Raw genomic sequence first — 27,124 nt, 5'->3', positions numbered from 1 at the left:
AGCGTGCGGTGGTGAGCTGACTGGTACTTATGGCTCAATTAATTCACCTGGCTATCCTGGTAACTACCCTCCCAACAAGGATTGCTACTGGATCATCTCGACCAATCCCGGCCTCCTCATCACATTTGCTTTTGGCACACTGAGTCTTGAGCACCATGATAATTGCAGCCAGGACTACCTGGAGGTAAAATCTGTTAAAAGAAAAATGTTATTCATAATACATGCTGCCTTGGATAGAAGATTACTGGTGCAGCCCTATGCATTTCTACTCAGAAGTAAGTCCCACAGAGGTCCATGGGATTTACTTCCAGATAAGTGTGCATAAAACAGCAAACACTTAAAAATTAGAAACTTTGCCATATGTAGGGAGAGGTAATTCTCCTTGATAGGCCAGTATAATTCAATTTGAACCATTATTTTGTCACAAACACCTGCATAAAGACTCCAGCTGTCCAGATAAGCAGCTTAAATAAATGTCAACTTCAAATACAGTCATACCTTGGTTTTTGAACAGCTTAATTCTCGAACATTTTGGCTCCCGAATGTCACAAACCCAGAAGTGACTGTTCCGGTTTGCGAACTATTTTTGGAAGCCGAATGTCCAACAGGGCTCCCGCGGCTTCTGATTGGCTGCAGGAGCTTCGCGCTTTGGTTTTCGAACATTTTGAAAGTCAAACGGACTTCTGGAACCGATTCCATTCGACATAAGGTATGACTGTAGATGCTATACTGACAGTTCCCATAATTCTTTGGGGGAAAACCATGACTGTTTAAAGTCATATCATAGTGCTTTAAATGCATGGCGCGAATGTGGTCTTAGTCGTGCTTTTAGAGCAGACCCAAAGAAATCAATGGGACTTAAATTAACCGGGACTAACTTGGTTTCATTGGAGCTACTATAAATTGGATTAAGTCCACCCCATAAAGTGCATGTGTGTGTGACATGATATGAATATGTGGATTGGTGCTTTTATTTAGATTCGAGATGGCCTCCTCCCTCAAGATGCCCTCCTTGGAAGATATTGCAGCTCTGTGTTGCCACCTCCTCTTCAAACCACTGGCCCATATGGCTTGGTTCATTTTCATTCCGATGGTTCTAATAGTGACAGAGGCTTCCATATCACATATACAACATCAACCGGTGAGTGTGTTTTTGCATACCGGGTCTACAGTTGCAGCTCTTCGCAGGGCAAACAGATGCTGTTTTGAGTAACCTTTTCTTTTTCATCAATGCAGCTGATCCCAACTGTGGAGGAAACTATACAGGCAGCAGCGGGGTTATCATGTCCCCCTACTGGCCCAATCATTACCTTAACAACAGGCAATGTATCTACATCATCCGACAACCACCCGGTGAAAAAATGATCCTCAATTTTACACACCTGGAGCTGGACAGTCATCCCAGCTGCAACTGGAACTACGTTGAGGTGACTTTGATAGAATCATCAAATTGTAGAGTTGGAAGGTTGGCTTTGAAAGGAGGAGGAGGAGGATGGGCCAAATGAGATGAGACATTTGTTAAAGATGTGATTTGATTCCCCATCTTTTTACATCTATTTAAAAAAACAATCGTGGTGGGGATTATCCTAGTTTGGATGAGATTGTGGCATGCTGGAGGGGAGGTGGGTTATCCCTTTTCCCCTGCAACATTTTCCTGATGGAAATCAAACCTATCTGCACCGTTAAGGAAGACCTTCCATGGGTACCTTAGGAGTTACTGGCCGGCAACCTTATGGGTAACCCCTTCTCCCTCTGGTCCGTTGTCCTGATATATTTTGAAGGGGCTCGTGATACTTTAAAAAAGAAATTGAAAGTGACAGGAGATCTATTCAAGCATCTCTAGAAAGTCTCTGCACCCAAAAAAAATGATGGAGACGAGTTTCTGGCTTAGGGTATGCAAGGAAATAGACATTCAGCTTCATTAGGGTCCAAAAGCCACAGAGGACAAGAAACAAGTTAAGAGCAATCAATAAAAGGCAAAGGTAGATCAGCACAGAAACATAACTATGATAAGATTGACTCTTTATAATCTCCGTATGATTGAGCGCTCAAGTTGCAGTGTGCCAAATACAAGATAAGGATAAGCATTGCTCAGTGAGTTTGTTTTGCCAGAGCCGTATTGTGCAAAGGGCCCTGTACCTTTAAGAGGTGCATAGAAGGCAGAATTGCACCAAGAGTAGCAAAGAATGGAGTGTCATGATGGTTATGCTCCTTGCCTCTGAATGCCAGTTGCTGGGAATCACAAGTGGGGAGAGTGATGGTTGCATCCAGGCATCGGGGTGCTCACTGTGATAACAGGATGCTAGATTAGTTGGGCCTTTGGCCTGACCCAGCAGCACAGAAGCTGTTAAAGAAGTATAAAAGGTGCATGGTTCTCAGGTGCTAAAACAGCCAACAGTAATATTGGGTTCAAATTATATATTGGCCAGATTCAAATAATTATGCAATTAGTTTACTGAACCTATGGGGCTGTAGGTTTGTTTCTCCTCCCTCAAGGAGGAGAAACTTCTCCCTCCACAGAAACTTCTCTTGATACTAAGAATTGCAAGAAAATGGGGGGAGCTTCAGGCTCTTTGGGTCTCAGCCATCATCTGGGGATCAGCTGACTCATTTGTCTTTATATAGCTTGAAACTTGCCTTTTGAGGTGGAAAAATGAGAAAGGGTTCCTGTGGACTATCTTTAATATAAACTGAACTGTTATCTACAGCTTCGGCTTGTTGCTGTAATAACATTACTCCTTCCTTCCTTCCTTCCTTTGACACTGGTTGGAACGAAGTGTAATTAATTTCCAAATCAGGGGGAAGCCTGGTGTGTAATGAAAACAGACAGCTTCTGTTTGTTTGGGCTCATAATTCCCTCCCCTAATTGCTGGCAAAACGGCAGTGAAATCCACTGCAACAAGAGGAACAAAACTGTTTCTGCCAGGCCCCAATCACTTTGTGTTAGTTCAGCAAAGCATTTACCTTGTTATTTGGCGATCAAATGCAGGAAGTGTAGCTTTGTTCTGATGTGTCTGCATTTCATTGGCAACTCCTGGCACCCTGGTTCCTTGCACATCCACTCAGCTGAGGAATGGAAGCGTAGAACGCTGTTAAAAAATGGCAAACACAACCCAATACTGGAACTGCTTTAAAGCATCCTAACAAGAGGTGGGGAGATGTTTCTTGCTGTTGTTTTCCTTTCCATGAAAGTTCATTGAAAGGCTATTATGTAGGTCATGTAGGGTGCCTCCAGTCCAGACTGTCACTATTTTTCAAGAGAGGTTCAAGTGTGTATTGTCAATTTAGGTTTCCGCAATTAAAGTAGATTTAATGCTCTGCCACCCCCAGTACAGCAAATACACTTTAAAACGAAACCCAGACTATTTGCAGTTAGGAAAGTGATACAGAAATGCACTGAAAAGTTTGGAACGAACAAATGATTAATGGAAAGGCATATAAACACCCCACAAATGAGATCGAGATGAGTGCTTGTTATCATATAAATTTCCCGCAAACAAATCAGAATAAATGCTCGACAAAGACCAAATATAACCAGTGCTTTCTTTTTCAGCCAGAGCATGCTGGTGCTATCAACAGCAAGTTATTTGTATGACACTTTTTATATATACACCTCCCTATTTAGAAGGGAATCCCATGCACAAGTGCATGTAGTATGGGTTATATCGTACATTGTTTGTACATGCCACTCTATATGGTGTACGCCAGTTATTCTTAAGTGGCTTCTTCTTTCAGTTTCATTGTCATGGACACACTTAAATGCACTCGAGGAAGCTGTGTCTAATTGCAGCTCAGTATAATGGAGACACACAGATGCTTCAGAAATGTGACACGGCATATTTTTTAATTGAAAACACACGAGAAACAGCCCTTAGTGCCTGGGATCACTAAGAAGATGGTGCTGCTCGGGCATCTTTACCGTGACAGCAGGATATTATTTCATGCAGAAAGGTCAATCTGATACTAGCCTAAGGATTAAAATTATACAGGTATGTCAGTCCCTAGCTATGCTAGGACTTTATGGGTCACATTATACCAGCATGTTTAAAATAAATCAGAAATCTATTAACAGCTGTGAACTGAGATTAAGGTGGTTTATCCTTCCACTGTTTTCAGGCTGCATTCTACCCAAATACAAAGGTTTAGCACATCCCCAGTGGAGGCTGGTCCATTAGTACAAATGGGGCACACACAAATGTGTCATTCATTCATTCATTCATTCATTTAAAAAAATCGTTTGCAGGCTTGTACTGTGATACAGGATTTTGACATGGAGCAGGGGGCAGGGGCTTGAACTCTTTGCCCCGTGCTGTTGTCTCAATCTGGATCTATGTTCAGTTGGAGTAAGCGGAAGCTTTCCCCATTCCCACAATGCAAGTGGCGTATGTCCAGTCTGGATCAGAACCACAGTGTCGGGGTGGAACATTAAATCTCCTGTAGGACACACACACACACACCCCTACACACCTCTCCCAGTGGTAGTTGGGTGCTCTGGATCCCTTCCCGATACATTTACATTTTAAAAAGCATACGCACCATTTCCAATCCCGTGGCTGCCATCACGGCTACTTTAGCCCTGATAGGGCCAGATGAGGTCCTGTGTTATTGTTGTGCTCTGGTATTAACCCTCCGTTGTCATCATTTCTTTCATTAAGGCTTTGGTGGAGAGTGTGCCAGGGTGCAGGCCAGGGCTGGATTTAGGTTTGATGAGGCCCTAGGCTACTGAAGGTAATGGGGCCCTTTATATGTCCAGCGGTCCTTTGTCAACAACCAATTGTCGCTGTTTTTGTGTTGAATATATGCTATATGGTAATTTATGGACCTAATAGGTATCTAAAGCTATTTGCACATAACAAAATATGTGTTTTATCAAAGTAATTGATATAGAAATGAGCAAACCAGTGATAGGTGGGGCCCGTTACTTACATCATAGGAGCCTACACAACACAAAACACTGTTGCTGTGTGTAGGTTTTATTTTATTTGCTTTTTATCTTATATTTTGGAAATGTACATCCTGGTGGATTTTTCCTTTAATTTTTCTTGGGGGGCCCCCAAGAGAGTGGGGCCCTAAGCTATAGCTTGTTTAGCTTACACGTAAATCCGGCACTGGTGCAGGCATATCTGAAATAACACCATCTAACTTGTGAATGGTTCCTCTAGCCACTAGAGACTTGTGAATGGTTCAGAGGGACTAAGAGGAGGGGTTGCCAGATCTTTAACGCCTTAACATGCAAAGATTAAAATCACCTTTCTACCTTCTTCAGCAGCCAATATGGGAGTCACCAGTTTGGTAAGCAGCAGGTGTGTTTGAAAGCTGTTGTTTCTTGACCTGGAATTTGTATTGGTCTGGGGCACACCCAGCCATTCCCTCGAAAACATGGTTCTGTTTGATGCTTACCTTTTCAGTGGTTTCATTTTCTTTTGTGGCCTAGGTCCGGGATGGTGACACTGAGATGGACCCCTTAATCAACAAGTTATGTGGCAACAATACACTTCCTTCGGCTATCACTTCCCATGGCAGCAACCTCTGGGTCAAGTTCAAGTCTGATACCTCAGTACAAAGATCTAGCTTCAGGGCCGTTTATGATGTTGGTAAGGGAAATGGTTTATAAATGCCGCGAGTCCTCACTTGGACCCAGGAGCAAATCAACTGAGCAAATTATTATCCCTTACCTGTGCAACACCCACCTCTGGGGCGGGCCGTTACGTATTTTCTCCCATAGAACTCAATGGTGTCTGCTAGTTTTTATAGGACTAGACTTGAGAAAAACTCTGATGGAGCAAATTTAGGTTTCGTTAGACATTCTCTGTAAAGATTTATTAATCAATTCTAAAGTGAAATTCCATGGACAACCTGAGATATGGTAAAGAGTTGTATCTCAGTGGTAGAGCATATGCTATTATATGCAGAAGGGCCTAGGTCCAATTACTTCCATCTCCAAGTAGGACTGGGAATGACTTCTCCCTGAAATCCTGCAGCTCCACTGCCAGGCCAGGTAGGTCATATTAAGCTTTATGGACCAATAGTCTGACTCAGTATAAGGCAGCTTCCTATGTTTCAATTACTTTTAAATAAAGTTGATAGGGGAAAGAGGACATCACCAGGTTCTCACATATCATTATGATGGAGCACACTATGGACTTAAAGTAGCTATAAGTATCCCAGGTAGGTCATAGCATAGTGATGGAACGTGAGGTAGGACCCAGGTTTGATTTTTAGCATGTCTAGGTAGAGTCTTCTCTCCGAAACCCTGGGGAGCCACTGCCAGTCAGTGTGGACAATATTGAGCTTATATCAATCCTTTTGCTTGGTTTGAAACAGGGTTGATTTTATTTAAATCACAATTCAAATCACTAGTCAGTAAGATTTGATTTAAATCTCCTTTTTTAAAAACAAAAAGACTCATTATCACTAGGATAATCTTAATATTTGCAACCAGATGAAGGTTTCATTTTTTGGAATAATAAATTTTCAGAGTAGTTTTTACAGTTATATTAAAAACTACTGATTTGGGTATACGATTAGAAATACATAGACAGCTAATTATGAAATTATTGTGAGGTTTAATAAATTAACTGTTTATCTTTGGACAACTTTTCTGCTGTACTTTATTGGAAAAGAAAAATAATCATTTCTTTAATAACAATGTAAACAGTTTATTTAACTAAAACAATAACATTATAGCATATGGATCCATTTTTGTTAACTGATGTGGTTAAACAACTTTTAAAAAAAAAACCCTCTTAGGCTGAGTTTTAACACACATGAAAAAAATAAAACAAATCCTTATTTCCTAATGAATAGCCTTTGGAATATAATGTAACTTAAATCTTTAGAAAGAGTTTTCCTCCAAATTCATTTTATATTTAAAATCCGATTTAAATTTTTAAAAAATCTGATTTATTTATTATTATTTTATTATTTTATTATTTTTAAAAACCCCATTGATTTAAAAAACCACCCTGGTTTGAAACTGCTTCCTAGTATTATCTGTAGAATTACTAATGTTCCATTTCTATTGGCAGCCTGTGGAGGAGCTTTGTCCGGTGAAGGTGTCATCAGATCACCCTATTATACCAGGCCGTTGTCTCATTACAAGATCTGCGAGTGGATCATCTCTCAGCCAGAAGGCCATCGAGTGATTCTGAACTTCACTGACTTTCAGCTCCGTAACATCAGCAGTTGTGACTTGGATTATGTTGAGGTGAAGTGTCTTTTTTTTCAAAAAAAAAAAAAAAGATAGAACCCCAAATATAAATCTTGGTTTATTGAGCTCAATTTTATCAGTCAATTCTAAGTGTACTAAGTGTCAGTCCCTGTGAAACTGATGGGACTTTTATTCTGAGGAAACATATTTCGGGTTCAAATGAGAGAGGCAGGAGTGAAAGAGAGAGAGAATAGAGTATTTTAAAGTTGGGTGAATCTTTCCATTTTCTGTTTTTATTTTTATTTTCCAATCTTAAATACAGCTCTCCATGTTTCCACATCTGTTTGCAATTATTTTGAAAGTCCTAATGAAAATTCATCAGTGAATTTCTCCTAAAATACACACATTACTGTGCAATTTGGCTTACTGTACACATTATTGCAAAACACCTCCCCGTAATGTAATGATTTTTTGGTATGTTGTTTTCATTAATATGTGCACTTTACTACAGCACATGCATTTTTGCACACGTTGCTTGGATGGAGAAGTGCACTGCAAAATTCAGAGAAAGAGAGCTGCATTTCGGTTCTGTTATTGTTTTGGAAAGCATGGATTAGGTAGGGTCACCTTAAAGTGTGAAAAGAATAACATTCCACTACAGTAGCTGAAGGACCATCGCCCATGGGTAGAGAACAATTTTGCATGCAGGAGGTCCTTGGTTCAATCCCTGAAATCTTCAAGTGAAACCCTGGAAAGCCACTGCCAATCAGTGTGTAGATGATGATGTTGATAATTTATTATTTATACCCCACCCATCCAGCTGGGTTTCCCCAGCCACTCTGGGTGTCTCCACTTCAGATGTCTTCTAAAAGTCAGATAGTTGTTTATTTCCTTGACAACTGATGGGAGGGTGTTCCACAGGACGGGTGCCACCACCGAGAAGGCCCTCTGCCTGGTTCCCTGTAACTTCACAGTGAGGGAACCACCAGAAGGCCCTCAGTGCTGGACCTCAGTGTCCGGGCAGAACGATGGGGGTGGAGACGCTCCTTTGGGTATACTGGGCCAAGGCTGTTTAGGGCAGGCATAGGCAAACTTGACCCTCCAGATATTTTGGGACTAGAACTCCCATCATCCCTAGCTAAAAGGACCAGTGGTCAGGGATGATGGGAATTGTAGTCCCAAAATATCTGGAGGGCCAAGTTTGCCTATGCCTGGTTTAGGGCTTTAAAGGTCATCACCAACACTTTGAATTGTGCTTGGAAATGTACTGGGAGCCAATGTAGGTCTTTCAGGACCAATGTTACATGGTCTCAGCGGCCACAACCAGTCACCAGCATAGCTGCCACATTCTGGATTAGTTGTAGTTTCTGGGTCACCTTCAAAAGTAAGCCCCACATAGAGTGCATTGCAATAGTCCAAGCAAGAGATAACTAGAGCATGAACCACTCTGGCAAGACCGTCTGCAGGCAGGTAAGGTCTCAGCCTGCATACCAGATGGAGCTGGTAGACGGCTGCCCTGGACACCTGGCCTGACTCTGTACAAGCCTGTTTCCTATGTATGCTTAATGTGGCAGCTATTTCATGAGCTCTGCACATTTGCCCCCTTGCAGGTCAGAGATGGAAACAATGTGAATGCTCCTTCCTTGGGGAAATACTGTGGGGAAACTGTGCCTTCAGTAATTCAGTCTATGCGTAACGATCTATATATCAAATTCAGAGCTTCATCTGCTGAAAACCTTGGCTTCCTTGCTGAATACAAGTCTTTGGATGCAGGTAAATGTTGCCTCCCTTCCCCACTCTCTCTCCTTTTGACTCCCCACCATTGTCACCAAATTACCTGGACTGATGTAATGAAAAGCAATTAAATTGTATAATTAAATGCTGTATTTCTGGAGAAAGTACAGTCCTTACAAAGGGCTTAAATGCATAATGCAAACACTTTTTATATAAAGTTAGAAAGTTTTTAACAAAAAAGTATATTATAATCAAAATGCTTTAAAGATTTATTAACTGTCTCCATAGCTGGCTTGTGATGCCTTGATTTATACCCTGTTTTCCTCTGTGGTGTAGCATGTGGAGGGACTCTCACAGAACCAAACGGAATCATCTCAAGTCCTGGCTACCCAGCGATATACCCGCATGGTGTCAGATGTGCATGGACCATCTTAGTTCAGCCTGGTTACTTGATCCGCCTGACCTTTTCGTATTTCTACTTGGAATTTGATTACAACTGCAACAGAGATTACCTTGAAATCTATGACAACAGCACTATGACAACGCTGGGGCGGTATGTATTTATAAAATCTGCAATCTGATACAGCAAGTGTGAGGAACTTTTGGCTCTCCAGATGTTGCTCCCACCATCCCCTTGCTGTTGACAGTGTTTGCTAAGGCTGATGGGAGTTGCGGTTCAGTAACTTCTGGAGGGCCAGAGGTTCCCAGCACCTTCCATACATGCTGATATGGAGGAATAAATCCTATAGAATTCAGTGCAACTTGTGAGTAAACAGGTATACGATTGCATTGTAAGTGTACTTGATGTAGCCTGCCATCACATCAAGCTTCAGAGTGACTGGGGCAACACAGATGGGCAGGGTACAAATTATACTATTATCATCATCATCATCATCCACTGTCTAATTTTAATCAATACCCAGTCCTTTCTTTGTCACAACTTCGCCAGCCATCCTCTTTAAGGTATGGTAAAACAGAACAGTCCAATTTTTCTGTTCCTTATTACTTTGAAGGCTAGAATATTAGCTGAACATTTTAAAATGTATGGTGGTGACATACTTGATTGCACATTTGTCCACCAGAGGTTATTTTATATTTGTTTATTTATTGCATTTATAGCTCACCTTTCCTCCAAAGAGCTCAAGATGGTGCCCATGGTTCTTCCCCTCCCCGAATCCCCACAACGACCCTGTGAGGTAGGCTAGGCAGAGAGTTGGTGGGTGGTCCAAGGTCACCCAGTGAGCTTTATGGCCAAGTAGGGATTTGAAAGCGGTTCTCAAAACAGGGTTGATCTAACAGGTCAGTTATATGCTATTTATAATTGTTTTGGCTCAGGTACTGTGGGAGGTCGGTCCCACCATCTATGACCAGTGGCGGCAACACATTGATGCTATATTTTGTGACAAACCGCAATATTGCCTCTGAAGGGTTCTCGGTTAATTATGTTTCGTTGAATTCATCTACAGGTATGCTTTGACATTCACTGTGTCCAGGACCGGTGTTATTGTTAGGTTCCATGAGGTTGGCTCCTCGGGAAGCAGATGCTGGGGTGGGTGGGGATGTGTTTGCCACGTAAGCTGCCCTGCAGCCCCTGATCCATCTTGCTGACCTCAGTTGTTGAGTGGAGGTAGGTTTGGGACAAATAAGCTTCAAACAGCAGTCCAGTTGGCTAGTGTGCCTAACAGCTGGACCTGCCCTGGCAGCCCAACATAGGGAGGAATGCAGCATTCAAGCCTGTCTGTAACTTGCCCATGATTAATTGAGGCTTGCCTTCTCCCAATAGGGCCGCAGCTAGTGACTGATGATAATGTCAGGGAAGAGGAGATCTTACTTAGTCCTTGGATTTTGACTGAGCAAAGGCTGGCAATGAATGTCATGCTTGGCAAATGCATTCACTCCAAGCTGCAGAGGGATAAAGATTCAATTTGAAATGTCCGTGGCTGAATGTTTCTAAATGGGATTGCTTTTGAACTTATCTACAAAGGGTCTTTGTTTGGACTCCTTCTTTTCTCCGAGTTGGTAAAATTAAGTCAGTTAATTATGTTACTCTGTGCCAGTACCAGCAGGATTTCAAGTGCCGATATTTTCTTCCATTGTCTGATATATATATATATATATATATATATATATATATATATATATGAATGAAGATAGAGTATGTTCTGTAGGAGGATGCAGGGTGAGTTGGAGGTTGCAAATATTAGGATAAAAGAACTCTTGGGGAAAGTAGCAAATCTCTTTTGACAGGGAGTGATCAAATTAAAAGAAAAATCATGCCCAATGCAAAACCCTTCATCTAGCTTTTAAAATTAGAATCTTGGCAAATAATGGATCTGAATTGTGTTTCTGGAGGAACAGGAGAGGGAAATGTCCCAGCTTTAATTTTCTCGGTTGCGCAACGGTGCATAAGAAAGAGACAACAAAATGGTGTTTTAATCTTCCACTGGCTGTTTACACAGTTCAGCTTCCAGCAGTTTTTATTGCCCTTTCCATGAGAGCCAGCTTTGGACTGGCTTGGACTGGCAGCGATCAGAACCAGATGGGTCTAGCCATCTTCACACCCTGGCAGAGAACGTTGTGCACAGCTACTCAGTACAATTTTACTCTCCCTAGGCAAGCTGGAATTCATATACTGAAAATGGACGGAAACACAAGTTTCTCCTAATGGTTAATAAAAGCACCAAGACATCAGGCGATTTCCTGTTATTGACAAAGATCACCAACCCAAAACTTTGTGCATGCACTATTTATAATTCACATGGATAGCATTTAATCTAGGAGCTGGATGCTGTGTTACTGAATAGGGTACCTCTGTTCCAGTTGGGAAAATGAAAAAGGAAGAGTTACTGTATTAGTGCTGGACAAATTTACATGGCAGGACATTAGCCAAGAAGGATGTTTAAGTTTTATATTCATCTGTCTTTAATCTCCTCTGAACACTGTGCAGCTCTAACCAAAATAAGTGCACTAAGCATCAGGCAACCACACCATTGCTGCTTATGTTTCAAGATCCATCCTCATCTACTGTGGAAAAACTGCACAGAAGAGATAATATTTAAATTTAGAGTTAATTGGTTTCTTCAAGAAGAGGAGAGAGAGAGAGAGAGAGAGAGAGAGAGAGAGAGAGAGAGAGAGAAGCACATTTTCCCTTAACTATATGCACATGTTACTAGAAGGATAGCACATATTTTCACAAAAGACATTGTAATAGGAAGTGCCCACCTACTTTGCAATGGGAAACCTCAAACTGGGGCTCCGTCTGCACAAGATGGATATATTTTAGTGCTTGAATCCGGGCCTAGGTTTTCTCTCTAGCACAGCATTTCCCAGCTTGGTGCTCTCCAGGTGTTTTGATCTCCACCTCCCATCACACCTGACTGTTGGATGGGCTGGCTGGGGCTGATGGGAGCTGGAGTCAAGAGAAGTTGGGGAAGGGCCACAGATCACAGAAGGTTGCTCTGACATCGTGTTCTGTGAACTATGTGCCCAGGTCATTTTTGCCCCTGCCATTATCTCTCGCTAGCTACCGGTATGTGAAACTGTCCTGATTTGGTCTTCCAGAAAAAGCAGAAAAGAACTTGGTTTAAGCTGAGGATGAAGTCCTTAACATCCCTTGATTATTATTATTTTTATCAATAAAAACTTTTTTTGTCTAGATGAAATTTCTGTAAATCATATATAAATAGGTGAAATCTTTTTTGAATCTTCGGTCTTGATAGATGCATTTTAGCTTAAAGTGGTAGCAAAGAACAAGCAAAAATAGCTCGTTTTTTGGGGGGGAGTGGTTAGTAACAGGGGTTGTTTCCAATTCTTTGTATCCTATGAAGACCTTTTCAATGAGGCCAAGATTCCCAATGTCTTTTAAACGTTGCCTGCCTGTTTCGTTCCATTTCCTTTCAAGTCTGTTCACATGAATACACGGAGGCATCCGGTGAGTTAACATCTCCAAACTATCCTGGCCACTATCCCAACCGAATGACATGCATCTACAGGATCCATGTGGGGAACAACAAACAGATTGCTTTCCACTTCACCAACTTCTCTTTGGAGGAAGGGGCCAGTTGCTCAAGTGATTACGTAGAACTCAGGCAAGTTTCTGAGATCTTCATAGTAATATCTTACAGGTTCATGAATCCACTTCACCTTGTAATACATTATAAGATGCTCCCTCTTCCAGCCGCTATCCCTGAACACCATATGCTAAATATCCCTTGCAACATAAGGAGCTGTCTCCTACCTGGTCAGGCTGATTGTCCATCTACTCCAGTACTGTCTACTGTGACTGGCAGTGGGTCTCGGGTATATCACCAGTGCCATCACTGCTACCTGATCCTTTTAACAAGGAGACACCAGGGGGGCTGCGGAGTTGTGGGACTGTGCTGCTCACCTCACCTCCCTCCAGCTGCATTGCTGCTGCATAACGGGACAGAGAGGGCAGTGGCAGTGAGCTTGAATTCCATCATTGGGGAGCTGACCCAGGAAAGCCCCTGCCTCACATTCCTACCAACTGAACCTCTTTTGGTGATTGGACATACAGCAGGGTTTCCTTTTATTTATTTATTTTTTAAAGAAATTTATTAAATTTTATCAATAAAACACACACAAAATACAAAATACAACAAAAACTACAAAAACTACAAAAAAATAACCTACAAAACTACAAAAAACACTTATTTAACTATCCTTATCTTATTCCTAACATTATTTAGGGACCTCCTCACATCCTCTCTTCTGCGTTCATTTTAAATCTTTAGTAACTTTATAACATTGTAAAAATCTTCTTTCTCATCATATCTTAATCTTAATAATCATCATTTAACTTTAATCTTAATCCTAATAAAAACATACATATCATATTTCTAACTAATTCTTACATCCTATCTTAATCTAACTTCTGGCATTACTGTAGCCTTAAATGTCCTCTGATTTCAATTTCAAATGACTATCTTTTCACGTCGTTTCAAATAGTCTTTGAACTTCTTCCAATCCTCCTGCACCGTTTCTTCCCTCTGGTCTCGGAGTTTCGCGGTCAGTTCTGCGAGTTCCATGTATTCAATCAAATCAAGGGTTTCCTTTTAACTGTCATTGTGCGGTTCCTCCTGATTGCAGAGATGGAGGTTACGAGACATCGCCATTGCTTGGGAAATACTGCGGCTCAACGTTGCCTCCAGTTACAATCTCCCAGAGTAACAAACTGTGGATAAAGTTTGAAAGTGATTTTTTGCATACGAGCACTGGATTCTCAGCTTACTGGGATGGGACATCAACAGGTAAAATCAGAACGCCAGATGAAGAAAGTGGTGTCTATTACTGTCAGACAGGGAGAAAGTTATTTGTTTCTCTGTTTTGTTGGCAAATTCTTCCCAACAAAACTTCGGCCCTTCTTATTGGGAACTGTGGGTGAGACTATAATCAGGTCCATTTACAGGGCCCCTTCAGTGGTGATGCCACAATGGTGGAACTCCCTCCCAAAGGAGGCCCACCAGGGTCCAGTTATGCCTATGCTAAAGATGCTGGGAAAAATGTAGGCAGGCATAAATAGTTTTGGGTTTTAATATTTAGAATGTTGCATGCTATAATTTCTTACATTAATGGTGCGACCTTTCCATAAGCCATCTGGGCTTTTGCTAAAGAAAAAGCAGAGTGCTGTATACATTTTATAAATATGTAAATCTGTCAATTGCTATTGATTGCAGTATTGAATGCTGTTCTATTGACATTCTTAATTAGGTTTTATTGATATTTATAGATTGATTTTATTGCATCCTAAGCCCCCTTGATGCAACTTATGGAAATACTGTCAAATAAATAAATAACTAGTGGCAAGAAGGGGTCATTAAACTGCTGGTACTTTAGGGTGCCTCACCAAACTAGGCTCCTTTGGGAGAAAGGGCAGGGTATAAATTCACTAAATAATTATATGATTCTACAATCCCTTGGGGAAATTTATGGTCTCTTCTTGATGGAAGTGAAATTACTGATGGAGGTACTGTTACTAAGGGCAGGACTACAGCCCAGCTTTCCTTCCTCAGTCTCTTCCTCAAGTGGTCTCTTGCCCTCCTGCCACTTAACCTTCAGTCACAATCTTGATATCATCCAGAGCCACTGATTTTCAGACTACCAGTTCCCTGAGTAAAAAATGTTGCATGGCATATACCACTTCCCTCCAATGTGGATGTGAAATGTTAAGGATTTCTCCCTTACTGGGCATGCACTTTGGACCTTAGCAGAGGTTGGTCAATGTGGCTGAGCTGTGTTTTCTTTGTACTTGTTTTCAGGTTGTGGTGGAACCCTTGCAACTTCTTCTGGAATCTTTATGTCTCCCAACTATCCATTGCCTTACTACCACAATTCAGAATGCTACTGGCTCCTCAAGTCAAGTCATGGAAGCCCCTTTGAACTCCAGTTTGATCAGTTCCACCTAGAGTCTCATTCACGTTGTCAATATGACTATGTTGCTGTATGTACGGTGGCTTATTCTCCCCCCCCCCCATAAGGTTGATTATCCCCAAGGATGGTCAGTAAGAATCATGGCACTATGTGGCTGGCTCTGGAGCAGCTTTCCTCAGCTTGCAGCCCTCCAAATTTCGTTGGACTACATCTCCCATCACAAGTGACCATTGGCCATGTTGGCTGGGGCTGATGGGGGTACTAGAGACTGTTCTAGAGACATGAAAGTAATGTAAAAAGAGACCTTCAACACCAATAGAACAATTCTCCACTAATAGCCAGTTTACACAATGCCTTTTTTCCCTTTATACTGTAGAAATATTCCAAGCCACCCAGTGCCTGGGGGAAGGTTCCACCATGGTGGCAGAAACTGTTGCCCATAGCTATGTATGGATGTCATTTCCACCCCTCATTTCCCCATTACTTAGTCTCAGAGGACACAGCCCTGGAGTTGCAATTTCCCTATCCAAACCTCCTCCTAATCAAGGACTTTTCATTCTTGGCCATATTGGGCACGTTTACTCTATATGCAGTCAGTCACTATGGTTGGTCTCAACTGTTCTAGGAAAGAAGAGTGCAAAGCAGTAAGAAAGAAAAGAAAAGAAAAGAGAGTCCTTCTGGTTGCTGTCTGAGTTCCATTTGCTCCTTTTAGCCCCAAGAATGAGACTATAAATGTGGCTAAACCAAGGATGGTGAGCCCATGGCCCTCCAGATGTTGTCCAAGTCCCATCATCCCCAACCATTCATTATGCCAGTAGGGCTGATGGGAGTTGGTCCAACAGCATCTGGAGGTCCTCAGCCTTGGCTTTCCCCTTAGCTGCTGATTCCATTGTTGGGACCACTATCATGAAGTGGGGGAACAGGGAAATAGCTTCCCTCTCTTATGGGTTTGGGAGCAAAGTGCTACTGTTATAACTCCTCCCCATGAACGATCTCTTCCCTTCTACACTGTCCCTTCCCTAGAGCTAGGATCAAGTTTGGAAGTCGGTAGTCAGTGATTTTTCTCCATGCGATGGCGAAGGATAGGCAGGGACTTCAGTCGATGTTCCTTCATAAAGTGTGCCATCACTTTAAGAAATTCTAGAATGCATCCTGCCACTTAAATTTCGCTTCCGCAGAGAGCTGTCTTGTATAAAGATGAACATTTTTCAGCCTGAGCGGGAATGTGTCTTGCACATCAGGCTGTTAGCAAAATGCTTTAATGAATTATAACAACAAAGGCAGTGAGTTCCCTAACAAGAACTCCATTGTCTGCCCATATTCAAATTGTTATATAAATGACCTGAATATTTTTCTTAATAATCAGAGCATTAGAATATTTTTTTACCCCCTGGTGAATGCCCCCCCCCAAAAAAAACAATCAGCATCCAAATGCAGGACATTCCAGCCACTTCTGTTATTCTTGAAAGCACATATGTGTCTTGCAAATATTTGAACAGTCAGCATTATCCTAATAATGCTTATCAGCAGGGTCATGCCGAAGTTTTATGAGGTTTGATTCTGATGAAAATTGCCATGTCACAGTGGTCTAACCAAAAGTCCCTTCCATTCTTTCATACACCTTTCCAGTACCTGTGTGTAGCCACTGGCCTGGTTTGCATGACTTCGTAAGTCAAACTCTGGGCTCCCAGAGAAGAGCCTGCAACCACTTTGCTTCCAACCACGGGAACGCTTGGTTAAAGTGTCTCCTCGCTAGCAAACTGCAACCAGGAAGAAACTATGGCTGTGTTTCATGTTTATCGAGGAGAGAGCTTAACTTTGAGACCAGGTTCAGGTCACACACTAAGCCAAACCTCATCTCCACATGGCATGGAATTTAAAAGAAACCAGGGCGGAGCAAAGTGGCTGACAGCTGAATGTCTGCATGGTTCCAGTAAGCCATGATTTCACTTAGCATGACATGCAAATACAGCCATGGTTTCTCTGCAGCTACTTTTGCACCCGTTTTCTTGTTTTTACTTTACTTTTCACCATGGTGTGATCCTGCCTAATCAGATATTGCATCAGGAAAAGTGGCACATAAATGCAGCAAAATAAATAAATTACAGCACCAGGATGAAATACCGTATTTTTTGCTCCATAAGACGCACTTTTTTCCTCCTAAAAAGTAAGGGGAAATACCTGTGCGTCTTATGGAGCGAATGGTGGTCCCTGGAGCTGAATTGCCCAGGGGCCAAAAGCAGATTGTGCTTTTTATTTTACAAAGAGAAAAGGGAGTGTTGAAAGGACCCCGCTCAGCAGCTGATCAGCAGGAGATCGGGAGAGAGATAAGAGTCCCCGGCTCCCTTTCAGCCCCGCCCTCCTTTGTTGAATGTGCTGCAGAGGGAGGTTGTTTGTTTCCCGAGGACATGTGACTGGCTGATTAGATTATCTGTCTGAAAACAGTAGAAATGGCTCCCTTTCCTTAAGATTTTTCAGAAATGTGAGTTAAACCCCATAAAAATGGGGCTTTTCCTCTTTGCTTTCCCCCCTTTGCAAAAGGAGCTTTGCTTTTCCCCCTTTGCAAAAAAAGCTGCAAAAGCTTTAGCTGATCCTCAAAACAAAAACAAAAACAAAAAAAAACCCTAGGGCTTTTCCCTTTGCAAAAAAAAGCTGCAAAACTTTTAGCTGATTCTCAAAAAAGGCCTTTTGCCTTTGCAAAAACAGCAGCAAAACCTTTAGCTGATCCTCCAAAAAAAAAACCCCAAAACCCCAGGGCTTTTCCCTTTGCAAAAAAAGCTGCAAAACTTTTAGCTGATCCTCAAAAACAAAACAAAAAAACAAAACAAAACAGGGCTTTTAGAGGAGGAAAACCAGAAAAATATTTTTTTTCTTGTTTCCTCCTCTAAAAATGAGGTGTGCCCTATGGTCCGGAGCGTCCTATGGAGCGAAAAATACGGTAATTCTCAAAACAGAAACAACCCACAGCAGACATCTCATGGTATCGTGAATCAAATATGTGTCTGGCTAGCCTTGTGTGAGTTCAATTAGCTGTATCCCATGGATTGCACAATAGGATTGTGGTATGTTCAACAAGCACGGGTGGTGCTGTGGTCTAAACCACAGAGCCTAGGGCTTGCCGATCAGAATCTGGTCGGTGGTTCGAATCCTCATGACAGGGTGAGCTCCCATTGTTCGGTCCCAGCTCCTGCCCACCTAGCAGTTCGAAAGCATGTCAAAGTGCATGTAGATAAATAGGTACCGCTCCAGCAGGAAGGTAAACGGCATTTCCGTGCGCTGCTCTGGTTCACCAGAAGCAGCTTAGTCATGCTGGCCACATGACCCAGAAGCTGTCTGCAGACAAATGCCGACTCCCTTGGCCTATAGAGCAAGATGAACGCTGCAACCCCAGAGTCATCCGCGACTGGGCCTAACAGTCAGGGGTACCTTTACCTTTACCTTATGTTCAACATGTGCTCATTTGCATACATTCTTGAGGAAATACGAGATTAATTCCCACTGCACTGCACATCTACCCCATGCAAAAATTATATATAATCAATTTAGCAGTCAGCTAATATTATTTTTACTTCTATGTTTCTATTGCCCTATAACTATATAGGTCTATGATGGCAACAGTACAAATGCTAAGATGCTGGGCAAATTTTGTGATGATCAGATACCGCCCACCCTCCACTCTACTGGGGACAGTTTGTATGTAAAACTAAGGACAGATGCCACTTTGGGAGGCGGAGGTTTCTTTGCTCGTTATAAGCAGAGTAAGTACTAACAATTTGATTTCCGTAACATGAATGTGGCATCCAGTTCCGGCTATCTCTGTGCGCATACCTTTGCCAGGCATTTCCTGATCCAAGTTGAAAAGTTCCTTCCCCATTTCCATTTATTCAAGTATGTAATGACAAGACAAAGAAACATGACCATGAAGCTGAACTTCAGACCAAATTTAAAACCCTAGTGGCCATGTTTGGCCTGCAGGTCAGAGGTTCCCCACCCTTTTTCTATATAAGATACACTGCATCCCATTTTGTTCCTGCTCTTTTTTTTTCCCTTTCCCCCATCGCATCTCCTCCCCACAATAATAAATCATGAATAAAAAAGAAATCAGCATGTTGGTAGTACTGCTGCTGTGATCCAGCTGGATATGAAGATTTGCTTAAACCAGAAACTAACTTTCTTTCTTTCTTTCTTTCTTTCTTTCTTTCTTTCTTTCTTTCTTTCTTTCTTTCTTTCTTCAAATACATCTTTATAAAGCCACTGAGGTTTTTGGAAAGAGTGTTGGGGGATATTGCATAAGAGATGATGAACAAGTGGGATTCTCCTCTACAAAATATCTGTGACTGTCATTGTTAGTTACAGACATTACAGTTGTACCTTGGTTGTCGAACGCCTTGGTACTCGTACATTTCAGCTCCCAAACGATCTAAACCCGGAAGTGAGCGTTCCGGTTTTTGAACCATTTCTGGAAGCCAAACGTCCAGTGGGGCTTCTGCAGCTTCCGATTGGCTGCAGGAACTTCCTGCAGCCAACCAGAAGCTGCGCTTTGGTTTCTGAATGTTTTGTAAGTTGAATGGACTTCCGGAATGAATTCTGTTCAGCTTCCAAGGTGTGACTGTATCAGTGCTGGTTGATGCTTTGAATATATAGAACAGAAAACTTTAGAAAGTATAACCTTTTTTTCCCAACAATTTTCACAAGTTTGCCAGGGTGTGGTCATTGCCAACCGTAGGCAAGGCATCTTGGAGAGCTTGAACTACCCTAATAAGTATCCTCCGGATTCACTTTGCACCTGGACCATCCAAACTACAACTGGCAATGCACTCAACTACAGCTTCTCAGAATTTAGCACAGAAGGAGGAGAAAACTGTGGGCGTGACCATTTAAAGGTATGAAGAAAATATTTCCTGTTTTGCATATGGTGTTGAAAGAGGAACAAGGGCAAATTGAGGAGGAACTCTATTTGTGTGAGTTATCAAAGGGGGAAATGTTCGAGCTTGAAAGAAGCCTACTAAACTAAGTGCTGCTTCACACTGTGTTTGAAATGCATGACTTTATAACATGGAAAATTCGTAAAACTGCACACCCTTCCTGAAATGCCCGTTGCCTCTTTTTAATTTTGTATTGAATTTTTAATGCATACAGTGCAACAAAAAAAACAAACTAATCTGAATAAAAAGAAAGAGAGAAAAACAAAGCCCTCTTTCTTCTCCCAGCTGCCCAAACTTGAGAGATCTTCCATATGTGTAAATGCATATATCCATGAAAACAATATACAAAAACACGTATTAGGCGGAAATGCTGTGCGAAAATGTGTATATTAGGTAAAATTGCAGAGAAGAATATGTGTATAATAAGAAACTTGAATGAGAAGTATGGTATGTGTGTGTTTTCCCCTCAATCACAAACTGATGTGGAAATGTGGAAAACTGAATTTCAAATTGGCACAATGAGAAGCTGAGAGAAACTGAATGTGGCATATTCGTTCAACCCCGTTTGTGCCCATGGGCCTCAAAATGTTGGCAACCCCTGCTCTGAAACCAGGGAGACCAATGCTTATGCATCTTATCCTGACATGGTTAAGAAATTTTCTACCTGGCAATCTGAAAGCAGAACTAAAACCACTGTAGTAATGTAAAGGATGCAAGAGAAAGATAGTCTCTAATTACAGCAAACCTCAGATGACTAAGAGCTCCTGATGCTTCAAAATGCCTCCATGAGGGTGGTTTTACTCTGAGACATGCAAGCTCCACAGTGAATGACTAATAGCTTATTTTTAGTTGCAATTTTTCTTCAGCTGCCACACCCTGTCTTTTCAGGGCAACGTGATCAAAATGTACAACGGGGCAACTGTGAAGTATCAGCGTAGCTAATTCAATTTCTCCCATTTTGGTTTTGGTTGTGTGTGTTTTTTAACAAATGTCCTGATGTATTGCGAGCCTTAGAAAGAAGAGGCTTCATGCTTCAATGGCTTGCAGAATCATAGAATCGTAGAGTTTCTTTCTGACTATCGGTCAGATAAAGGATATGTATGTAGAATTGTAGAGTTGTCCAACCCCCTGCAATGCAGGGATCTACGGCCCAACGTGGGGCTCAAACCCATGGCCATGCTCTGCTCTACCAACCAAGCTATACTAGCTGTTGCATGTAGCAAAATGCTAGTCGGGTGTAACAAGCCTGCAGTTAATTCAGATGGAATACTCAGTAGAATTATGGGAATGTTCATAGGTTTGGTATTCTTGGTTTGATGTGCCATAGTCTCACTTAGAACCATGGAACTGCCGAGGTGGAAGGGTCTCCCAAAAGCCACATAGTCCAATCCACTGCAGTGCAGCAAACACAGCTAAAAGATCCCCAACAGATGGCCACCCAACACCTGTTTAAAAACCTCCAGTTAAGGAAAGCCCACCACTTCCTGAGAGAGTCCCTTCCACTGTTAAAAAGCTTTCTGGTAGTCAATGAGACCCAGCAGAGAGAGAGATGGGTGTTCTCAGATGTATCACCAGCATACATCTGTCCCTGGAGAAACCATAAAGGAAGCTTGCATTAACCTCTCTAATACACTTGGAATCCTTGCATGCTTGTAAACTGTGGCTCAGCCACTTTTTATTGCCACTTAATCCAATTGAACTGTGGGATTCGGTCCCACAAGATACAGTGCTGGCTGCTGACTCGGACGACTTTAAAAGGGAATTGGATCAATTTCTGAAGTATAAGGCTACCAATCCTATTGGCCATGAGGAATGAGCAAATCTGTCAGTTTCATTTTCTCATTGTTCCAGTCTTGCATTCGCTATTCTGTATTCCCACACCAATTTGCAAAAGTCCTCATAAATATTCATCAACTTTTTAGTGCAATTTTTCCCTAATATACACAGGTTTGTATGCATTATTGCGAAGCATTTCCCTCTAGGATAGTGCCCTGTTGTATATTATTGTTACAAATATATCCATGTTTATGCACACTTTACCTCGGTATATGCATTTTTGTACTTAGGAGACCAGCACTGCAAAATTCAGAAAAGGTACACACACACACACACACACACACACACACACACACAGCATAACTTAGATAGCTACTGTGCTTCTCTTCTGTTTATGAAATTCCCAGAAATATCTGTGGGAAATGTGACACTCTAGATATAATTCATTCTCTTTGAGATATAAAGCATGTTTTAAAACCAAAGTGATGTGAAGCAAAACTGGAGAGGTTAAGTGATTGGAATGAGCGAATTATTCACAAATTCCTTTTCACTTTGAAGGGGGGGAAACTTCACTGCTAAAAAATGCAGCTTTCCTTCTGAAACTATGAGAAGGCAATCTGTGGTATTTCCTGCGGGTTGGTTTTGAATGGGCACAGGGTTTATTGTGCCAGTGCATTTCTCAAAACAACACCCTTGGCTTGGCTGCATACTGATCTTTAGCCTGCCTAGCAGATCAATATCAGCTCTGTTATATTTGCTAAGGATTAGCAGAATTTAATAGCTTTGTTATTTACCCCTCTGTGAAAAAAAGTCAGTGAGCCAAAGAATGCCAGCTGATCATAAATATTCCTAAGATATTTATGAAATGAAAACTAAGTCCGTCTGAGAAGTAGACTCTGTTGGAGGCTGCTGAAGAAACAAAGAAGAAGGCTAAATCTGCAAATTTCAAATGGCAGGCTGGAGGAATAGCTGATGCTTTTGCCAGTGGTGCAGCTAGATAATTTTAGTCCCTGGACTTAATGATCTTATGGGCCTCCTCTCTGCTTAGATGTCCTTGTGCGTTTCGCTCAGTTAGCACACCCTCCAGCAACATCTGGAGGGCCGCAGATTCCCCAGCCCTGGTGTAAGTCATTTAGCAATAGTTAGAAGATGAGAAGGATGGTGACTCAATCATGGTGTGCTTTTTAATCAACTGCTTCCTCTTTATGCTCTCACATTCTCCAGTTGGGGTTGCCCATTTGTACCAAAGTCTGTGTCGGGCATTGAGCCATTATATTCATTTCCTCTAGCTGAGCATTTCCCAAGACAAGGATATATCTATGTATGGGTATAAAGCAGCAGCTGGACTTATTACTGCCTTTTGCTAACCCCTGGAGTGCCTGTTTGGTGAGCTGCCATGTGGAGCAAGGCCAAATATGCCCAAATACAGCCATTCTTCAAAATTCACACTTTCCTGAATTTTGCAATACAATTATTCTCCAGTCAAGGAGTGTGGACTGAAATGCATGTACTTGAATAAAGTGTGTGGGGAAAGTACATATATTAATGAAAATAACATATAATAGCACACAAAAATGAAAGTGTCAGATGTGCCATTTATTATGTTTTTTTTAAATGCAAAACTCTGGGTTCAAGGTCTTTTCGGGAAAAGGGAGGGGGATACAAATACAACCATGTAATAACCATAACTATAATAATAGCTTTAAAGCCTTTTAAGTAGAGATCTTTCCCATACTGTTTCTATATTGGAATTATTTTTAGATGTTTTATCATTTGTGTGTTTGCCATCCTGGGTTCCTGTGGAAGGAAGGGCAGACTAATAATAATAATAATAATAATAATAATAATAATAATATAGCCTTGCTTCTTCCAGCTTTTAAGATGTAAGCCAGCAGTCACTCTCATGATGACCATGTGTGCAATGGTGCCCTTGAGGTCTTCCCCTGGCACTCATGAAGTCTCTGAGACCCCCATCTCCGTATTCACTGCCCCCATGGTGTTGGGTGTGGTTCTCTTTTTCTCTCTTGAGGAGACCACAGAGCTGAAGAAAAATGTGGAAAAGAGACTCTTTCCCATTTCCTCTTTCAGTTCTGCGTACTTTTCAAGGCTCAGATTAATTATACTGGATTCTATTTACCCAAATCCCTTGGGAAAATAAAGTATGTATAGAGCCCACAGCACTCACTCTAAATTCTAAATGTGCCCATGGGCTTAAAAAGGTTGGTGACCTCTGATGGAAGCCATAAATAAAAAGGCCCATTTGAAGACCACAAGGCAAGATATAGAAATGACTTAAGATACGAATATCTCTATGGCAGTACTAAATTCAGTTGAGTTGGCTCTTGGCTGTGCTTTACTGAGGACTTGAATTATGCCTGAGATGTTCAAAATTCTTCACGAAAATGTGCAGCTGTTCTTTTCCTTTAGAAAGTGGGACCGCTTTACAAATGCCTGTAACCCTAGCTCTTGCCTCACTCTCGAGCAGTTAACAGCTGTCTCGCCGTTTTCATTTGAATTTCCTGTGAATAACTGTCCCGCTCTGAGAACCAAATTGGAAGCAGTACGACATGAAGTGGTTTCTATGGCAACCATTATTTATTTGAAAATGGCTGGTTTGTTTTGATAGAAACTGCGTAGAAGTACGAAGTTCCTGCTGTCTGAGATCAAGTTTAGGAAAGAATTATGAGGGGGGTGTTCACCACCTCCGCAAGGATTTTTATCACAGCTAACTTCTGTTTTCTTTGCATTATGTTTACCAACTGGTTGGCAGTTAATTTCTGCAGCCAATTGAAGGTGTTCACATTAGTGTTTAAAGCTGTAAACAACGTAGACTCCAAATATTTGAAATACCACCTCCTTCCTTTCTATTGGATGTTAAACTCAGCAGGGATGGCCATCTTGGTAGTTCTAGTGTCCTCAGAAGTTTGGGGGTGGCAGCCCCTAAGCTGTAGAATTATCTCCCTTCATAAATGTGTACGGCATATTTCCTGTGTAGTTGACCCTCCCTCCCTCCTCCCTCCTCCCTCCACACACCCACTATGTTTCTCAACTGTAAATTGTTTTGGAATCATAGAATCATAGATCTAAAACCACCACAAGAATCATCTAGTCCAACCCCCTGCAGGGCAGGAATCTTTTGCCCAACGTGGGGCTCAAACCCACAGCCCTGAGATTAAGAGGCTCATGCCCTACTGACTGAGCTATCCCAGCTAAACTGATTTTTATATTGCATTTTTAAATTGTTACAACCTTCCCTCGTGGTGCAGGGTGGTTAAGAAATCTTAATACATAACAACAACAGCACAATAAATTGGTGCAAAATACCCCAACTGACACCCCCCCCCGAAGGAGCAAACAAAAGGTTTCAATAGGCGGATTTGTTTAGTACCATTGGCCTTGGCTATATCATAGCAATCTTGGGATGACTTGCTTGTTTTATCTGTTGTTTAATTTTTTATTATTTTATCAAGGAGCATTTTGTACTGGTTTTCTGAATTTTATTTATTTGGATCCACTTAAAAACCTTTCCTCCTATTCTCAATTTGGAGAAGTGGTACAGAAAGACACCATGGTTGGTGGTACTGAGAGTCACTGAGAGAACTAGCAGAGTAGCACCGTCCCTCCCATCTATTCTCCAACAACAGCGGCAAATGCCTTTTCTACCTTCATTTCCTTCAAATGGTTTTAGATGGCAATGCATATTATTATTTCACTTGCTTCAATATGTGTCAAGCCAGCCGTGCTCATCTTGCAAACTTTGATCCTGAATTTCTGCTCCATACTCTTGCCCTGAGGCAATTGTTAGTTTCAGCTTCCCTCATTTCTCCAATCCTAAATTCAGTTCTGTACATTTCTGCAGCGATATCTCTCTCTCTCTCTCTCTCTCTCTCTCTCTCTGTTTTAAAAATCCTCATGAAAATTCACCAGCATTTTTAGTGCTAATTTCTCCTCATAAAAAATCATTTTTGTACGTAGCTGTGACTAATATACATCGTTTTGCAAGCACCTTCCCCCAATATGCTGCATTTTATACAGTGGTGCCCCGCTAGACGAAAATAATTCGTCCTGCGAAAATTTTCGTCTAGCGGGTTTTTCGTCTAGCAAAGCGGCAATGCAAGTCGCGTTTTCGCTAGATGGAAAAAAAAGAGGCAGCCCCATAGACTTTTTTGCGAGGCAGCCCCATAGACTTTTTTGTCTTGCGGGGCTGCCTTCCGCTAGACGAATGCCCTCGTCTAGCGAGTTTTTCGTCTAGCGAGGCATTCGTCTAGCGGGGCACCACTGTATGTTATTTTCACAGATCTATGCAGTTTTATGCATACTTCCTCCTAATGTATGTGTTTCTGTGCACGTTGTTTGATTGAGGAACTTCATTGCAAAATTCGGAGATGTGCAAACCTTGAAGCATAATTGTGCTTTGCTTTGCATGCAGGTTTGAAAAGTGTGATTTGGTAGTTCATTAAATGTGAACAAAATTGATTTTCTTTCCCATACCTACCTGAGGGCTCCGCCATACCGGGAGGGGGGGTCACAAAAAAGGAAGGGGGTGATTTTTCGTGCAGGGAGGGGACTATTTGAAAAGTAGATGCTCCAAGATAGTCATGCCCCCCCCCCGAAGTTTCTATTGAAATTCTGAAAAAGAGCATGCCAATGTCTTAGCAATGGGGCTATTCAAACATCATTTCTATGGCAAGTCTTTGCTGGACTGTCTCAGAATGACATGAACCATGAGTCAGAAAATCAAAAGAGTACCACTGTAGGGCACAATCACAATAGAAGGTAAATGCTTCTCCAGACTTCAAGCACAAATATTTCCTAATACAGAGTTAAATGCCTGCTTCTCATTGTGCCAGTAACTAATGCTGTAAAATTATATGCTTAAAATAGATGTCAGGGTGCATTGAACTTTCCATTTAAGAAACAACAACACAACCTTGTTGATTTTCTTACACTCCGCCCCCCCCATACTTAAAGCAGTGTATTCTTATTTGTGGGAGAGATTTCCCTATAGGAGTAAAGCATTTGTGTTGTGAGCTTTCCAAAGGCATTTGATTATTAGAAGCCAAAAGTTGAGCTAGATGGCACTTTGATATTATCTGACAAGGCACTTTTTAATGTTTTGGTTTTTTTTAGGAGACCAAACACTGCAGGT

At 41.7% G+C, this 27,124-nt stretch overlaps 1 protein-coding gene across 1 annotated transcript in view; it reads left to right on the top strand.

The window, feature by feature from the left end:
* CUBN (cubilin) overlaps positions 1 to 27,124 on the top strand; it is a 134,316-nt gene that overhangs the window by 27,257 nt on the left and 79,935 nt on the right. Inside the window, exons 15-27 of the mRNA XM_033165105.1 lie at positions 3 to 184; positions 979 to 1,141; positions 1,237 to 1,427; positions 5,435 to 5,594; positions 7,029 to 7,207; positions 8,761 to 8,923; positions 9,221 to 9,437; positions 10,220 to 10,350; positions 12,786 to 12,972; positions 13,994 to 14,154; positions 15,163 to 15,344; positions 18,876 to 19,032; positions 19,970 to 20,157. Coding sequence (XP_033020996.1) covers positions 3 to 184; positions 979 to 1,141; positions 1,237 to 1,427; positions 5,435 to 5,594; positions 7,029 to 7,207; positions 8,761 to 8,923; positions 9,221 to 9,437; positions 10,220 to 10,350; positions 12,786 to 12,972; positions 13,994 to 14,154; positions 15,163 to 15,344; positions 18,876 to 19,032; positions 19,970 to 20,157 — 2,261 coding nt within the window. The remainder of the gene's footprint in view (positions 1 to 2; positions 185 to 978; positions 1,142 to 1,236; positions 1,428 to 5,434; positions 5,595 to 7,028; positions 7,208 to 8,760; positions 8,924 to 9,220; positions 9,438 to 10,219; positions 10,351 to 12,785; positions 12,973 to 13,993; positions 14,155 to 15,162; positions 15,345 to 18,875; positions 19,033 to 19,969; positions 20,158 to 27,124) is intronic.

Source organism: Lacerta agilis, chromosome 12, assembly GCF_009819535.1.
Source record: "Lacerta agilis isolate rLacAgi1 chromosome 12, rLacAgi1.pri, whole genome shotgun sequence".
In the NCBI taxonomy this organism is placed as follows: Eukaryota; Metazoa; Chordata; class Lepidosauria; order Squamata; family Lacertidae; genus Lacerta; species Lacerta agilis.
This window is presented reverse-complemented; position numbering and strand designations above follow the sequence as displayed.